Source organism: Ambystoma mexicanum, chromosome 3p, assembly GCF_040938575.1.
Source record: "Ambystoma mexicanum isolate Mex_15411 chromosome 3p, UKY_AmexF1_1, whole genome shotgun sequence".
NCBI classification, from domain to species: Eukaryota; Metazoa; Chordata; class Amphibia; order Caudata; family Ambystomatidae; genus Ambystoma; species Ambystoma mexicanum.
The window spans coordinates 907,591,110-907,609,664 of record NC_090925.1 but is presented as its reverse complement, the minus strand read 5'-3'; the positions used below and the strand labels follow the sequence as shown (position 1 = coordinate 907,609,664).

Here is an 18,555-nt window from a genome sequence, read left to right as displayed (position 1 = left end):
GATGACCTCAGCGGCCTTCTCTAACCAGGCGACTGCCTGGATCCAGTCCTTCCTAGCCAACCGAACCAGCCGGGTCTTCTCCCCGGTGGCCTCGGCAGTCCCTGTCCCCCATCACCTGGGGCGTCCCTCAAGGCTTGTGCGTCTCGCCGACCCTATACAGCATCTTCACTAAGCTAATGTTTGACCGCCTAGATAACCTGGGTGTCACATACACAAACTATGCTGACGATACCCAGGTTCTCATCACCCTATCAGGGTGCTACGATGAGGACTCCACCAGAATCAACAACCTATATTTGGAGATCCAAGACTGGATGGCAGAGCACAGTCTATGCCTCAACGACGGGAAAACTGAGCTCCTTCTTGTCGGCTCCCAACCACGGCTAAATAAACTAGACCCCCGTTACGCATCTATCAACATAGACGGTAACCTAATCACAGTAGCCAAAGAAATTAAAACCCTTGGGGTTTATCTAGACTCTACTCTCTCGCTCAAAAGACAGGTGAATGCCACAGCCTCTTCCACAGCTTATACAAATAAGCTCATCAACGCCTGCACACCTTTCCTATCTCCTTCCAGCTGCATTACACTAACCAGAGCTCTAGTGCGCTCAAAAAGTGACTACTGCAATACCCTCTTTCTCAGCACGTCAGAACGCAACCTGAACAAACTACAGGTGCTTCAAAATAATGCCCTCAGAGCCGCCCTCAGTATCCCACGACACACCCACATCTCCAGCATCAGGCAAGATGCTCACTGGCTCCCTGTACGAGACAGAATCACTCCCAGATCACTCGTCATCCATAAATGCCGCTCCAATGACGCACCCAAATACCTGGCAGACAAGTTCCACAATCATACATCAACTAGAACGCCATACTCACATTGCCTCTCCGTTCCCAAATTCTCCCTAAAAAAAGCAGGTCCTAGCTGCCAAACTATGGGAGGCTATGCCACTAAACCTTAGAGCAGAACCCTCCTTTTGGACTTTTAGAGCCAAAACAAAACATTGCTTTCCAACAAAAATTCTGCTTAATGTACCTCTTCTCCGCATGTCCTTGTCGACCATCTTGTAACCCGGTCTACTACACTTATTGTTATTTCACAGTTTGTATTGTATATTTTTGCCATGTTGTAACTGTCTCCAAGTCTTCGGCGCCCGGTTACGCCAGGGTTCGGCGCGCAGTACAAATAAAGAAACTAAACTAAAAGGGAGAAGTCGTCCTTGCAGGGGCTTCTGTGTCAATACAAATTTGGGAGTTTCAGCACAGCAGCAGGGCTTCACAGGGCAAATCAACAGTCCAGGAGTTGCAGCAGGCGTCCTCTTCAAGTTCTTCTTCGGTTCCTTCGTCCAGTGGTCGACTCGGCTTTCCAAGCCAAAAGCCTCGCCTTTTATTCAGTTCTCTCCCATTCATTCGAGCCTTGCTGACACTCACCCAGCAGGTTTGCTGTCCTTGCCGGACAGTCAGCCGGCCAATCACTACAGAGTGCATTTGGGTCTCTTATGAGACTAAGCACAGGGAGTTTTGGGTACCTCCCTCACTTCCTGCCCATGCCAAAGACACCGGAGCCAGAGGCGGGCTTCACTCGTGAATTCCGCCTAAGGCAAAGCGAACAATGGGACCAAACCTGGTTTGGCACGCTGAGTAAATCTCAAGAAGGACCTTTCCACAAAGAAATGGCGAAAAAAAGACCGGGCCATATTGACAAAAATAGCACCCTTGGGTGCTTTACTGCAGCTGCGAACGGAGCCCACGGTAAATGCACACCACAGTAGTTAAAAACGAAACTACTGCCACCAGACATTCAGTGAGAAAAAGGTAACAAAAAATGTTACACGAGAAGCTAAACAAAGGGGATACAATGTAACCCCTCCAGCACCCTATTGTAAAATAGTGTGTGCTGGTTCTAGAAAGTTACAAATGTAAGTAAAGTCAATTTCACTTTAAGGCTCTGGGAAACAGTAGTTTATCCCAGAGAAGGTTAACCTTCTCAAACCTTTGGGAAATCTGAGAATTCCCTGTGCCATTGCACAGAAGGTGCTGTGTGACAGAATGTAAAAGATGATGCCTATGGAGTTTGTCAGGTTCCATACGCAAAAGAAACAAAGTTCAGAAATCGCATTAACTAGATGAGAGAGTGGGAAAAAGGGTCTCACTCTCTCCAGGTTAAAAAATCAAGTCCTCAAAATCTCTAAGGTGGAGGGAATTAGCACATTTCTGAGAATTCTCCCCAACAATGGCGAAAAACCTTGTGGCACAGCCATGTTAGGACATAGCCACAGTTAGTAGCCAAATGTGGTAAACACGAGATGGCGAACTAAAAATATAGTAAAAATAGTGAAAAAGTAACTGCTGCCACCAGCTTATCTTCAGGCTTATTTCAAAGTAAACAAAAAATCCTATGAGTGTAGTCTAGGGTGATAAAACCTTATCCCCATTACACTGCAATGGAAGAAGCTGTGTGCAATAAGAAAAGGTTACCCAAACAGATGATAAAATCAAAGACTAAGGGAAGCAGTTTCACCAGTACTGACCATCTGAAGGAAGTGTCAGTTTCCCCATAAAAAAATTAGCAAAAGGCCAGTTTATCTTCTCTGTAAAAAGTCAGGACAAGGAGTAAAACGAAAGCACAATGTTTCAGGGGTCCATAGAATATAGATGGAAAGCTGCCTTAAAGAGAAATCTTTCCTAACAATTGTACTTGAACAAAACAAGTAGCACTATTAATCAGCAGGAAGGCACGACTTGCATTATCATTTCTTGGAAAAGATAAAGAGTTAAGGGCACACCTGTGATGAGTAGTGAGCCATTGGCTGCATCAGCGTTGGTTGGCCAGTGAATGGCTGTGGGTTGTAGATGTAGGAAGAGTAGGGAGTAGCTGCCATCAAAGGAGGACCAGCCGCAGTTGCAGCTTGCATGATAGGCGGAGCCGATGTGGGCTGATGCTGATCAGATCTCTGTGTAGGAATTGATCCTGCAAAACAAAAATGCCAACAGTCATTAATAAGGAACAAGTTACTTACCTGTAACTATTGTTCTCCAGCATGAATTCACATGCTCATGAATATTCCCTGTCGTCAGGCCGGGAATCCTTGGTAAAGGAAAAAAAAGAGTTTCAGTTTCACTTACAAACTGTATTTCTCCTTTAAACCAATCACTGCCCTCTGTGTCATACTGCCCCCATCCAATGACAGTACTCTCCCTTAGCCCCTCCTCTGGCAGCCATCTTCAGATTTGGTAAGCAAATAAAGTGGCAGTATGACCAAGAAGAGCAACAGAGGGGTCGGAGGGAGGGTTTGCATGTGATTCAATGCCAGACACATGTTGGAGAAGAACAAGTTACTTACCCCTGGTAACGTTCTTTCGACTGGATGTTCCTCCAACGTATTCTTCATCTTTGACATGTAGTGTCCACAGCTCGGCTGCGTGGGAAATTTTTCGGGAGAGGGCGCCCTGCGTCGATGACGTCAGGTCAATGTCCCTCGAAGGCATCAGTCGAGGGTGATGTTATTGGATGTTCTATGTTGCACGCACAGCGCCTAAAGCCTTGTTGGAACGAAAGCTATAATAGCATTGGAAATTCTACAGAGGGGCAGGTTGAGAGGGCGATGAGTACGTGGGAGGAACATCCAGTCGAAAGAACGTTACCAGGGTTAAGTAACTTGTTCTTCGAATGTTATGTGTCCTCCAACGTATTCCTCATCTTTGACAGACTCCCAAAGTAGTATCCATGATGGAGGAGGGTGAAGAATTTGGTAAGATTGAAATTAAAGGGCAGAATAAAGGACTGCCTTACCAAACGCCATATCAGGAGCATGGGAAGTATCCAGGGAATAATGCTTGGTAAACGTGTGTATCGAAGACCAAGTTGCAGCATCACATATGCTCTTTATAGGGACAACCCTCTGCAGGGCTGTCGAAGTAGCCATGCCTCTGGTTGAATGAGCATGCAAGCCCTCAGGAGGTACCTTGCCCGCCAAATTATAACATTCAGAAATAGTGAGGATGATCCACCTAGACAAGGTCTGCTTAGACACAGCCGGCCTAGTTTGTGCCCGGTATACCCCACAAAGAGCTGGTCGTACACTCTCACCTTGGACATTCTGGAAATATAAAACCTGAAAGCTCTCCGAGGGTCCAACCTATGAAGCCTCTCCTATTCCTTTCTAGGATGCGGAGGATTGGAGGCAGTTATGACTCAAATGAAAGTCTGAAACTATCTTAGGTAGAAAGGAGGGTATGATTCTCAACACAACCCTGTCCTTGTGGAATACAGTAAAGGGTGGCTTGGAAGAAAGTGCCTGCAACCCGCTCACGTAAGAGCAACCAACATAATAGTCTTAAAGGTTAACAACCTCAACAGACATGAGTGCAATGGTTCAAATGGAGCACCAATCAGAAACTTCAAGACCAAGTTGAGGTCCCAAACCAGAACCTGAAAAGGTAAAGGCGGGACCACATTCGGGAGCCCTTTTAGAAATTGAGTAACCAAAGGAATCTTAAAATAAGAGAATTCTTCTGATTAGCGCTTAAAGATAGAGAGCGCTGCTAGGGAACCTTTAATGGTCCCCACCTGAAGACCCTCGTGGTCTAAAGAAAGCAAAAAGGATAGAAGATCCGCAGTTGAACAATGAAAAGGGTAAACATTCTTCTATCTGCACAAGCCGTAGAACTTATTCCAACGGCAACAGTCCAGAGACTTTGTTGCCGGCTGCCTGGCCGAAAGGAACACCTCTATTACGTCATCCGGGCGGTCCCAATCCTTGTATCTCAACCTTTGAGAAAATATGTGCGAAGGTTGAGAGTCCTGATCTCTGGATGGAGAACCTGGCCTTCCTCTCACGAGCGAAGATCCACTCTTTGGGGAGGACGCATCGGAGGACATATGGACATTTCCAGAAGGTCTGGGTACCACAATCTCCTGGCCCAATACGGAGCAACTAGGATCATGCGAGACCCTAGCCGTCTTAACCTTCTGAGAACTTGAGGAATGACTGGGACTGGAGGATGCTCATACAGTAGCGGGACTACCCAATCCACTACGAACGCGTCACCTAGAGCTCCTCAGAGGAAATTCCCTTGAGCAGTACTGCTCGCACTTCTGGTCGCGAACAGATCCACCTGCAGGGTTCCCCAAAGGGCAAAGACCTCTTGAAGGACTTCCTGTGCTTTTCTTTGTGGGAGACTGCGCTGTGCCTGTTCAGAGAGTCTGCTGCCGTGTTCTCCTCTCCGGCCAGATGAACTGCTGCTAGAGAGATTCCTTCTTGAATTGCCCAGAACCAGAGCTGCAACGCCTCTCTTCACAGTGACTCTACACCTCCTCTTTTGTTGAGGTAATGCATGGCCACCGTGTTGTCCGTCATCAGGACATTCTTCCCCCTACAGACAGCAGGAAAGTCTTCAGTGCCACCCTGATTGCACTCAGCTCCAAAAGATTGAGGTGAAGTTTGGACTCCGACACAGACCAACAACCGCTGATGGTCAGATCGTTGGCGTGAGCTCCCCACCCTGTGAGGGAAGCGTCCGTCACTACAGTGACCTCAGGCCATGGTTGCCAAAAGGGTTCTCCCTTCATGAGGTTTACCTCGCAGGCCCACCACAGAAGATCCTGTGAGACCCTGACCATTACCCGAAGGCAATCAGACATCTTGCCTCAGAATTGGGACCATTGAGTCCTAAGTGCCCATTGAAGGGACCGCATTCTCAGATGGGCCTCGGCACCAGAAAAATGCAGGATGCCATGAGGTCGAGCAAATTTAAGAATTCGGAGGCCGGAAGACTTTGGGCATTCTGAAATTTGGTTACCATCTGGAGAACGTTCTGAGCCCTAACCTTGGGTGGCAAGCATTTCCCCAAGGACATGTCTAAGACAGCCCTGATGTACTGGAGCTGTTGGGAAGGCGTCATATGGGACTTCTTGAAATTGAGGGAGAAGCCCAGTCTGTGAAAGGAGTGACAGGTAACATTTAAATGATCCAAGGCTTGATGGGTAGAACACACTCTTTTCAGCCAATCGTCCAGGCAGGGGTACACATGAATCCCCCTCTCCTTGTGCTGCCACTATCACCATTAGTTTGGAGAATACCCTTGGGGCGGAGGTCAACCCGAATGGCAGGACTCAAAATTGAAAGTGTGAGCCGCCAGCGGCGAACCTCAGGTATTTCCTGTGCTTGAGAAGGATCAGCACATGAAAATAAGCATCCTGAAGGTCCAATGACACCGACCAATCCTGAAGTTGTAGGGCCTGAAGGATCTGAGAAAGACTGACGATAATTTATCCTTCCCGAGGAACTTTTTCAAATTTCTCAAGTCCAAGATGGGTCTTCAGTCCCCCGTCTTTCTTGGGAATAAAAAAATAAGAGCACCACCATCCCTTGTTCCTCTCCGTCACAGGCACTGGTTCTATAGCAACTTTCTCTAGCAGGGTTAATATTTCTTGCACAAGTAGCGGATCTGGAAACTTCAAAGAGTGCACTCCCGGTGGATTCTCGTGAGGCTTTCATAGAAAAGGAAGGTAGTGCCCATTTGCTATTGTTTCCAGAGCCCAAGCATCCCAAGTAATAGCTTGTCATTCTCCTAGTTACCGAGACAGCCTTCCCCCCACTGGTGAGCTGTGCCCTAAGGCCTCAGAGTGGTTTTGAAGCAGCAGTAGCAGAGCCTGATGGCAAAAAGGCTGCTGCTTGAGCAGCTTTGGAACCTCTGCCTCATCCACCACGAGGAAACTTCCGTTGGCCCCTTTGACTGGCCAGTCCTCTCGCCCTTCCAAATGAGAAGTAGTAACGAAAGGATCTACCCCTCCATTGCTGTCCGCTAGGACGAAGAGACAGAGGCTGCCCAACAGCGGCACCCAAAGACTTGGTGGCTGCCTTAGAGGTCTGCAGCTTCTGAAGGCTCTCAGCCTTGCTGCCAAAAAGGTGAGACTCATCAAATGGCATGTTCAGAAGTCTAGCCTGCACATCCGGTGCAAAACCAGACTTCCGCAACCAAGCAAATCTGCGTATTACGGTGCTCGTAGCCATGGATCTGCTAACACTGTGTGCAACATTCAACCCAGACTGAAGGGATTCAAACATGGCTTCCTTGCTGTCCTTAACCAGAGCTAGGAAGCCCTCCCTTTCTTCCCCTTCGGGGATATGCTCAGCCGCCACAGAAATGCAATCCCACAGAGTGTACGAAAATCTTGCCAAGGCACAAGAGGAGTTGGCCGCCTTCAACGCCATACTCCCAGCTGAAAATACCTTGCGTATCCATCCACGTGCTTATAATAACCAGACTCAGGAGTGGGGTGAGCAGACAAATAGCAGGGTCGCTACTGGAGGAGCAGTATTTTCTCGTCAGACACTTGTTCACCACCGGACTAGTCTTGACAAGATCGCAGAACACACTGTTCCTAGGAGTCAGACTCAATACGGTCTCCTACCTAGCGTCGTCCTCAGAGGAGAGGGTAGTTGCCATTCTGGGGAAAGTGCAAGGGCTGTTGTCACGGAAGACTGCCACAGTACAGACAAACTCGCTGCTCGGCATAATGTCTTACATCTACCTTATCTGGCTCTGCCGGTTACAGATGCTAGCTTTTCAGGAGTTCCTGTACGCTCGCTGGATACAGGTGTCCGGAAGCTTCGCGGACAAGATCCAGCTTGACGCAGAGTTCCATCGGGCAATAAGGTGGTGGGGTGTTCACTCCATCGCCCGGGCCACCGAGTTTCAAAGACCCCCATACCAGGAAAGGGTCCCCACGGACACTTCCCTGAAAGGCTGGGGAGCACACAACGGATGTCTGCACACCAGAGGCCTGTGGCAAGGAGAAGGATCTTTACATCAATATCCTGGAGCCGAGGGCAGTGTTGTGGGCCCTCAAGTCATTCCTTCTGTCTCTGAAGGCAAAGTGGCAAGTATCTTCACAGACAACACCACCACAATGTCAAACATCAGGAAGCAGGGGGTCACTTGATCCCCAGCACTCTGCAAAGAGGTGCAGGACTTGTGCACTGGGCCGTCGGACAAGAGATGTTACTCGTTGCCTTTCACCTGGCGCGAGCCAAGAACACCATTGGCAACTGCAGCAGGGAGTTGCCCTCCTGCCACAAGTTCAGCACAACCAGACGGACCGCATCTACATGAAGTGGGGCAGGCCGCAGATCGATCTGTTTGCAACAGCGGCAAACTCCAAATTCCTGAGGTTTTCCAGCAGATTTCACCAACCGAGGACCCTGGGGGAGGCATTCTCCTTCTCGTGGAACAGCCTGTTTCTGTACGGGTTCCCACTGTTGCCTATCCTACTAAGAGTCACCAATACACTCAAACAGTGCTGATGCAGGATGATACTCCTTGCCCCAGCGTGTCTGAGGAAGATTTGGTACCTGGACCTTCTCAGCCTGTCAGCGCCACCTCCGGTCAAACTTCCAGGCGTCCCGGTTCTTCTCACCAGAGAAGGATGTACAATCTTGCATCACGACCCAGGATCGCTGAACCTGAGGGCTTGGCTCCTGCAGTCCTAGAGTTTGGAGGGTACGAGTTGCCAGTAGACTGCAGGGAGGTCCTTGCCAAGGCCAGAGCATCGTCAACTTTGAAGTACTACGGCCACAAGTGGAAGCGTTTTGCTATGTGGTGCCAGTCGCAGAAGATCAACCTTCTCAGGGTCACAGACCCGCAGATTCTTCCATACTCGTTATCCTTGGCAAATGCTGGACTGGCGCACACCTCTATCAAGGTGCATCTGGGGGCTATCTCCCGCTACACCAGGTCTCCAGGAAGATATTCAATGTGGTCTCACCGTCTCGTCAAGGAGTTCCTCAATGGACTGTTTCGATCTTTCTCGCCGGTGATGGCTCCTGCCCTGGCATGGGAACTCAACGCGATGCTGATGAGTCTCATGGGGGCCCCTTTCGTGCCTATGCATCAGGCCCCTCCCAAGTTCCTCTCGTGGAAAACAGCTTTCCTTGTGGCCATCACCTCTGCCAGGAGGGTGGGTGAGATCCAAGCCCCATCGTGCAATTAGCCATATCTTGTTCTATGTGACATGCACAAAGAGTTTTCGAAAGACTTCTCAACTGTTCGTGAACTTTGGTCATGTGAACCATGGGAAGGCATTGTCCAAGGCTTCCATCTAAAGGTGGCTCTGCAGCTGCATCACACACTGTCTTCGGTTGGCGAACCAATCAATGCTTGGCTGTCCGAGAGCCCAATCCACCGGATTGATTGCTGCGACAGCGTTCCTGTCTGGTGTGCCCCTGCTGGACATCTGCAGGCTGCTACATGGAGGTCCACGCACACCTTCACGAAGTTCTACTGCATCGACAGGATTCCAGGGAGGAGTGCAGAGTTGGCCAAGCAGTGCTAAACAACCTGTTTGCTTGAGGCGAGTCTGTTCCAGAGGTAAGAGTAATTGCTTCTGTTAAGCCTTGCCACCTCCTGTGGTTTTGTAATGTTGTACTGCTATGTATTTGTTATTCATGAGCATGTGAATCCATGCCAGACCCCTTGCTGGAGAAGGAACAAGTTACTTACCTGTAACTATTGTTTGAATAGATTGTGTCCTCCAACGTATTCCTCATCTTTGACATGTAGTGGCCAGAGCTCGGCTGCTTTGGAAATTTTTCAGCAGAGGCCGCCCTGCGTCGATGGCGTCGGGTCGATGTCCCTCGAAGGCCTCCGTCTAGGGTGACGTCATTGGATGTGGTAAGTAGCACGCGCGGCGCCCGTAGCCTCAGTTCAGTTTTTTCCACAAACGTGTTTGCTTCGTGAAACTCGGCGCGCCTCGTACTTTCTAGTATTTGTTGAGAAGATTTTCTTCGATGTGTCTTAGTCGCTCGAAGGCACAACCGGTCGCCTTCTTAGTCTTATTCATGGGGCATCCCCCGAGAGGGCGAGTCGGGCTTCCAAACATTCACCCGTGGAGTGGGAAACTTTCCGCGAAGCAGGACAAGGTCCGGTCTGCCCCTTCCGGTGAAGACAGCAAGGAGCGGTCTCGGCCGGATACTCGTGCGCCCTTCGAGCCCTGGTAAACAGCGCGATCCTAGAGAGCCTTCAAGGCCACGTTCGGACAAGGCGAAGCGAGGTCACGGTCTTCGTCGCCATCGAAACCGTCCAAACCCTCGATGCCCTCGACGCCAGTCGATTGTGCCTGTCGGGTCCTCCACCCCGATCAGACCCTAGATGCCAAATTTACCGGCACAGCCCTTTGTAACTGCAGAACCTCCTCAAAAGCTGGTTTCTAAGTCCCAGTTGTCGCCTTTGAAGCCTCTGACTGTGCTTCCTGAAAAAAGGTTTACTCCTCTGCCGAAGAAAAACGTTTTTAAGTCCCTCGCCTCCATATTTGAGGAGGAGGAACATTCTGATTAAGGCGAGGCTCCTTTTAGTCTCCAGTTTGGGACCCCCTAATGTACCAGAATGCCTCATATCGGAGGAAAGTCGGATGCAGGATCTTTGTGATACCTTGCATAATGCCAGTGGTATAGACACTTCACCTGAGCTGGAGTTCGGCAGACCAGACCCTGGTGAAGATGCCGACTCCTCTTACCGATGCATTATGTTGAGAGTGGTGGAGTACTTGGGCTGGGCCAGGCCTACTTCCCACTATGATCAGGATGATCTTAGACATTTTGAATCAGGGTCCACCTACAGATCCCATATTGCCATTTCATGTGGCTCTGCAGAACCAGGTGGCTAAGAATTGGAAAACCCCAGAGTCCAGTCCAGCGACATCAAGAAGTCTCCTTCCTGTTGGCCGAGCAACGTGACCATCCTGAATTTTTGGGACGTTGCAGGTCTAGAATGGGCATCCAGCCCCCGGCGCCTGCCCTGGCCCCACCATCCAGGTGCAAGGGCTTAAGTCCCCACCCAGAGCGCAGGTGGTGGTACCCCAAGCCTGTGCCCCTGGATGTTGGGGTCAGAGCAGGTGGCCTGGCCAGAGCTCCAGCACGGCTGAGGCTGTTGCCGCTTCAGCCTTGGGTGACCGTCTCGGGCCTGGTTCGACCGTCCACAAGCCCGGTGGTGTTCCCGGGGAGCTCCGGCGGGGTCCACGTCGCTCCCCACAACTAAAAGCTCTAAAGGGGCCATGCTAAAGCCCCAGGGCGGCTGGAGGTGCTGGCCCAGTCTCTCCCCTGTGGGTTAACCTTCCCCAAGCCCAGCAGAGGTCCCGGGAAGCCCCAGAGGGAAAAGCTGTAAATGTGCCCCGCTTAAGCTCCACGGGTGCTGACCCCCCTGCCTTGGGTGCCTTTTTTTAAAAAAAAGGAAAATGTATCTTGAATGGACTCCAGAGCCCCGGAAAAGTCGTGGAACCAGCTCTATCGCCCCTTTTCATAGCATGGCCCGTACCTCCTCCAAGAATTGAAGGATGTGCTGCTCATTCCGGGCTATGGGAGGGATCCGCGGACACCTGTGCTGAAACTCCAGGGTATGTCTGTTGACGAGAGCGTCCAGCACCCATCTGTCGGTGGTGATCTTCTCCCACTAGCTGATGAATCCAGTCAGCCGGCTTCCCAACAGGGTGCACAGGTGGGGGCCCTGATGTCCTGGCTGGTTCAGGTCTGCTTCGGAGCCACTGTCCTGCCTTGAGGGCAAGGGCGGCACAGACCACCTCCAGCGTAGGCCTGGGGACGTCAAGACTTTAGGCAGTCTTGACAACGAAGGCAGACACTGTTCCCCATCTGCTGGAACCCTGTGTCGGTGATGTCCAGTGCCACTGTGATGGCATGGCCCGAAGCCGCCTCTCCCCCTGGAAGAGGGTGATCGCCTCCATCCTCCTGTCTTTGGGGAGGAACTCCCGAATCGGGCCCAGCTTATACCACCGCTCCTTGTTCTATCTGGCAAGGATCGCCAGTGCGTTTGCAGCCTTGCTGGTGGACACTGCGGTGTAAATAACCTTAATTCCCATGGCATCCATCTTTAACCCCTTGCTGTCCGGAGGGCCTGAGGAGAACGAGGAAGGGTTCGCCGACTGTTTCCTCGCAGCCACCGAGACCAGAGTCCTGCGATGGGTGCGACCTTAGGTACTTGGGTGCGGACTCTGGCACTCAGTACTTCTTCTCCAGTCTATCCCGTTTGGCCGGGGTTGAGCAAGGCTTCAAGAGGGCCAGGACCTGCTCCCACACGTCCTCCAAAAGGGGGTATCACCATGATGGTCTTCCTTTTGGCCTCGCTCCTCATGTACAGGAAACCCCCCTTCTTGGTCCCCTCGGGTGTAAGCTGGAAAAGGTCAGAGGCTTTGGCAACCATGGAATGGAAAACTCCACCTCATCCGGTGGGGACACCCTCGGCTGCGGAGACCAGCCTGCTGTGACGATACCGTAAGTCGTTGCCACCCCCATGTCCAAGTCCACAGGGGGGGGGAAATGGCACCCGACGCGGATGTGGAGGCTGAAACAAGGGCTTCGGATGACGCTTCCTCTTCTTTGCCGGAGGCTGATCGAGTGCCTGGAGGCTGTAGGAACTGGGCCTGCAGCATCCTGTTCTGGATCTCTGACACCAAAGTGTGTAGGGTTGATGAAATGTCTAGAGATACATGCCTCGGCTGAGCTGGCGTGATCGGAGCACTAGGCCCTGCGCCATCGTCGTGGTCCTCCTCCACGTCCTCGTGGACCGTGAGTAAGAACTCCTGGTCTGTGGACAAAACTTGTATGGCCGGTGACACGGCCTGGGATTGGACCGGGGCCTCCTTGACGTCCCCCACCCCGCCATCTTTCATCCTGAGGGGTCGGTGTAACGCTTACCTGGACTCCTCTGGAGCATAATGCCTTCTCAGCCTGCAAACCTGTACTTGGGCACCTTTTGGATTCTTTTCTGCAAAAATTACAACAACAATATAATGGCTATAGCATCTAATTACTGAGAAGGTGTTCCCCTTAAAATATATACTTTGGCAATTCTCCCCTCTCACCTGTGTTTATTATGTGTGGAGCTCTCCATCCTGGTTACTACAGAGGGCGCGTTGAAAATGGAATACAATGGAGTCTTGGAATGCTGAGGGCTCAATAGTTGTTTGCCTTGAGAATGCCTATCCTTTTCCAGAAAATGTCTTTGGGTAAAGTATCTTGGTAGAAAGGCTGTATTCGTTATATCTTTTAAGTATCTCTACTTTGGAGAGAGCTCTCTTTCTAATAATTAACTTTTCTTTTGCAGGTTCCCAGACTTAGGAAGGTTTATAGCTGCAAATGACTATGAAGTTACTTAGGCTGAGGAAACAACGCAAGTTTAACTATACGGAATAACTGCAGTTTCCAGGTAAAGCGCAGTAACAACTGCGCTGAGAGAAACTTGCAATACTTTAGGTACCTAAGCTAATTTACCATCTTTTTGTATTTTTCTATTCAGTTCGTTAGTTAAATACCTCTGTTTAATATGCAGGTTTTTGGAAAGTTGAGGAAAATCCTTTCGGAAGGTGCGGAGGCGGCGGAAGAAACCTCTGACTGAAGATGCTGCGGCTTTGGAGAAAACTGCTGTTGGATGATGCTGCGGCTATGAGAGGAACTTCTGACAGGAGCTACTGTGGTAATAAACGCCCACTGCTGACTGAAGATGCTGCGTTGAAGAAAACTACAATTCGGTAAGTTTTCTATATAAACTGTGAGGTTGCGTTATCTTTTTTCCTATAAAGCTGTCTTATATTTCTCTCCTCTGAAAGGTTCTGTGAGGAGAAAGCGTTGGTAGCGTTACCCGCTGTCAGCAGAGAAGACACGAAGCAAGCACTTCAGCAGAGGAGGGCTCAAGTAGCTCCCTCTGCAATATCAATGGAACCCGCTGTCAGATCTGAATAGATCTTGCGGAAGCCATGTTTGGAGTAAAAGGCCAATGTTAACACTATGAAGGTCTATGGAAACTGATGCTGGGAGTGGTGCAAATGTCACGTATGCCAGGCTAACACCCACTTTAGACCCACTGACTGAGGTAATGTTCCTGGCTTATCTGGGACGCCTGAATGTAAACTGTGCTCATTGGCTGAGATCATGACAGCAGGAGCCGGGCTCACAGACTGCATCCTCATCTCCGGTGTACCAGCAGAACTCGCCAAAGTCACTGCGATGGTTTCTCGCTCGGAGGCAGGGACACCTTCTGCGTTGGGGGGGAGGCGACCTAGCCGCCACCAACTCCATCGTTGACGAAGACCTTTCTTGAGCCGACTGAACCTTTCATGGGTAGTTTGTGGATTCTCTGGCCTCTCCCACAGCATAGCTGGGTTGGGTGACTTCCTCTTGGAGGAGGAGCTCGATCGTTGGCTTGCGATGGAGGCTGATGGTGATGTCGAACGTGCCCTGCTCATCGCAGGACCGGCTTGGGTGGCAACCTCAGTGGTACTGGACTTGCAGTGCTTGGCCTTGTCTTGAGCCCCCACGGGGGATGCGCCCTCATAGAACTTAGAAGCCCGCTACTCGGACCGGCCAGTCCTGGGTGAGGCATGACCCTGCTCGGAGCAAGGGGCAGAGACCTTGACGTTCAGCCACACCGTCAGTCTATTGTGCCGCTCCTTCACCGTCTTCTTGGTGAAGCCGAGGCAGATCTTGCATTCTCCTTCCTTGTGTACCAGTTGAAGACGGAGACATTGGAGGTGCTTGTCCTTCACAAACACGTTCAGTAGGCTGCACTTGGTGCAAGGCCCGAAGAGGGATCTTCCTTCCTTCCTTCCTTCCCCTCCATCATGGTTGGAGATGCAGAGTAGGCACGGTGGCCTTCTCTACACTTCGAAGAAACTTTGACGATCCTCGCCCTTGAGGGGTGCTGAAATTCACTGAAAAACAGATCTGTGCGGTCGGCAGATGGAGACAAGAGCACACAGGCCCTTTTAGAACAAAAATAAGACTTTGTCGAAAAATGAAGAAAACATAGAAGTAGCTCACAGAGCAAAACTCGAGGACTCCCAAAACTGAAACATGCAGTAAAAATCTGAAGATGGCTGCCACAGGGAGGGGCTTAGGGAGAGGACTGTCATAGGATGGGGGCAGTATGACCCAGAGGACAGTGATTGGTTTAAATGAGAAATTCTGTATGTAAGTGAAAGTGAAACTTTAAAAAAAAAATGTTATCGAGGATTCCCGGCCTGACGACAGGAAATATTCATGAGCACGTGAATCCATGCCAGACCCATGCTGGAGAATTTAGATTAGACTGACTGATAAGAACACTGCTAGGCCATGCAGCAGCCTGAACACCACCTATTGCAATTGCATGCCGGTTGTCAATTTCACCTACTGCAGGGATTCCAGTGACAAGGCTGTACCTTATATAGAAGATCCTATTATGTAGTCCGATGGACGCTGCTCATCTAACTGCAAATCTTGCTTCCAATACCTGCATTCTGATTTCAGTTCTCTGCCCTTATCCCCAGAGTCACCTTGCAACACTATACTCATCCTAAACTAGCTGTCCTTTTCACAAACATATGTGGCCTGTGTGCAAATTAAAACAGATCTCACCTTTCGCACCCCGGTATTTTCCCTGCTGCCCTGGCACAGAGTTTGACACTGGGTACTGGTACATCTGGGGACCCTGCAATACAAATTTCAGATGTACATCAAGGACTGAAATCTTGTAATCCTAAAGCACACCTGGCATACAATAGATTGAACCGCAAAGTGAGGGCTACAAGTGCAGGGTAAGATTAGCCAGTAAAAAACTACCAAAATCCAGCCTTGCATTGAGTTGGGGTTGTAAAATACCTATGGAAGAAGAAACATGGACTTGAAATACTTGCTTGGAATGCATGTTCACCATTATGGGCATTTTCATTATTACCATGAACACATCAAAATATCACATCTTTCATTAGCTCTTCATGCTAGATTACTCCCACCTACAAAGAACATGATGAAAGTTATTACAAAATGCGTTTTTACTTAATTTATTGAATTAAGGAATAACATCTCAGTCGGCATTGCTGGGATTAAAATCTGTCGATGTGCAAAGTGGTCAATGTGCTACGAACGTAGGTTTATTTGCCGATTAGTAGGTATTTGGAAAAACATACATAGAGGAATAAAGATCAAGAAACAAAACTCACATGGACTTAAAATACCCATCTATATCCAAAACCTCTGGTGAGTTATTAAATGAAATAGAGTCAAATAAGTTAGTCCCAACTACAACTATTGAAAGTGTGTCTAAGCAGTCCAGGTTTACTCAACGGAGAAGTTGGAGTGGTAGTAAAGTAGAATTGGGCCCATGTACACAAAATATACTGCACAATATATAGAAAAATACATGTTATGTTATATTTGTATAGTGCTGATGGATTTCTAAACTCTGGCCTGGTGGAGGCCAGCCTAGTTACAGTGAACAGTGAAAACTCTGGGAGTTTAGCCAAACCAATCAAAGTAGCATTGAGAGTAGTCAAGTCTTAGGAGAGGTGAGTGAGGTCAGGAGTCCAAAATGAGCCCACACAATGAGTACACAATGATTAGATTTTGACAGTACGTATAAAGAAATGATATTTATTATAGGCTCAAAAATATACTATGAGTAATGTATAGAGCAGGTAATGTTCTCACACAATACCAATATAAAAACACATATCCAATCACAGTTACTTAGAACAAAGCATAGAGTTAATACCTGAAAGGGAAGATAAGGAGATAACAATTGCACAAACAGTCCACGGGACTATGAACTCTAACTTACAAAATCCAAGCCTAAGCTCAATGGGGCCTTGTGCCCAAAAGTTCACAAAAGGTTCCAAGAGATTTATGAGTTAAGGGAAAAAATGAGGGGCAGGTATCTGGTGAGTAAAACCTTTTTACACCTTTTGGAGGGATTTTGACAAGTATTGCAATAGTTACAAAACTATTTAAAAGTTTACAAACTTTAAAAACGGTGGAGATATTGGTGCAGGTAGCTACCATTGTAACTTACCCCCCTGTACTCTTATCTTTCCTCAGACTTGGCAGGTCGTTGGAAAGTTGCCTCAGGTCTGTTTTCCTGCTGTTGGTGCCAGTCGAAGAACCCCAGAAGCTGCGGGGCGCAAGAAGAGTTCTGGTCGTGTTCAGGAGCTGTGTGCAACCTCTTTGCTTGGAACAATGCAGCAGGCACAGGACTCTTCAGGATTGTTGACTAGATGCGGGAAAGCTGGTTTCAGGGGCGGTCACTGATGCACGGCTATAGCAAGGGTCACAAATGCTGCAGTTGGACAAAGCCTTTTGTCTCGGGACCCTTGGATGCAGGGACATCGAGATTACGCAGAGAGGCCACTTACAGAACAAGCTGACCTGAAGTTCCAAGTCAAAACACGGAACAGTGACCCTTTCACCACAGTAGCCCAAATTGTAATGCAATGGGATGGCCCAGGAACGCTTCTGAAAGACTACAAATGGCAGGGAACCAAGACATCAGGAATGGTTGTTCCCATCACCCCACAGGGTCAAAGCACTAACAAACGTCTTCTACAATCAGTAGCCACAAAGAGTTCCACCGGGACTGCAGCAAAAGTTGATCGCCTGGCCTTCTCAGGATCGGTCCACAGGTTTTCTGAAATCTTCCGGCTATGCAGGATACTTTCTCCTTGTAGGATCTCTGGGGAATGGTTGCAAGAGCAGTCTTCTCCAAAACTCAGATAAGCACAGAAACTCAGCCCAACCAATGACGATGGAACAAGTTACTTACCTTTAACTATTGTTCTCCAGCACGGGTCTGGCATGGATTCACATGCTCATGAATATTCACTGTCATCAGGCTGGGCATCCTCGGTAAAAGCACTTTCACTTACAAACTGTCTTTCTCCTATAAACCAATCAATGAGCTCTGGGTCTTACTGCACCCAGCCAATGACTGCCCTCTCCCTAAGCCCCTCCTCTGTCAGCCATCTTCAGATTTGGTAGGACGTAAAGTGGCAGTATGACGAAGAAGAGCAGCAGAGGAGCAGAAGGGAGGGTTCGCATTTGAATCCATGCCAGACCCATGCTGGAGAACAATACTTAAAGATAAGTAACTTGTCCCTTTTCTCCAGCATGGGGTCTGGCATGCATTCACATGCTTGAGAATAAAGAATATATTGCAGTACAACATTACACAACCACGGGAGGTGGCAAGGGTCAACAGAAGCAATTACTCTTAGCTACGGAACCAGCTGGCCTTCAAGCGAACAGGTTGCGTAGCACTGCTTGGCCGACCCTGGACTCCTCTCTGGAATCCCTGTTGACTCAGTAGAATTTTGTGAAGGTGTGCGTAGATCTCCTCGTAGCAGCATTGCAGATGTCCAGCAGGGGCACACCAGACAGGAAAGCCATTGTCTCAGCGATTGCTCTGGTGGAATGGGCTCTCAGACGGCCAGGCGGCAGTCGGTTTGCCAACTGGTGACAGTGCATGATACAGCCAGAGAGCCACCTGGAAATGGAAGCCTTCAACAAAGCTTTCTCATTGTCCACAGGACCAAAGTTCATGAAAAGTTGAGATGTCTTACGGAAACGCTTTGTGTGTGCTACACAGAACTTCAGAGCACGTGCCACATCCAGAGAGTGCAAAGACCTTTCAGCTGGCAATGAAGGTGTCGGAAAAAACACAAGCAACACCAAATGTTCGTTGAGGTGGAATCCCAACAGGACCTTGGGCATGAAGTAGGGGTGTGTCCGC

At 49.3% G+C, this 18,555-nt stretch overlaps 1 protein-coding gene across 12 annotated transcripts in view; it reads right to left on the bottom strand.

Annotated features, from left to right (window-relative positions):
* ATXN2L (ataxin 2 like) overlaps nt 1–18,555 on the bottom strand; it is a 1,584,242-nt gene that overhangs the window by 343,813 nt on the left and 1,221,874 nt on the right. For all 12 annotated transcript variants that reach the window (XM_069652163.1, XM_069652162.1, XM_069652157.1 and 9 more), the window contains 2 exons: nt 15,411–15,483; nt 2,793–2,977 (listed from right to left, as the gene is read on the bottom strand). In XM_069652163.1, the coding sequence (XP_069508264.1) occupies nt 2,793–2,977; nt 15,411–15,483 (258 nt within the window). The remainder of the gene's footprint in view (nt 1–2,792; nt 2,978–15,410; nt 15,484–18,555) is intronic.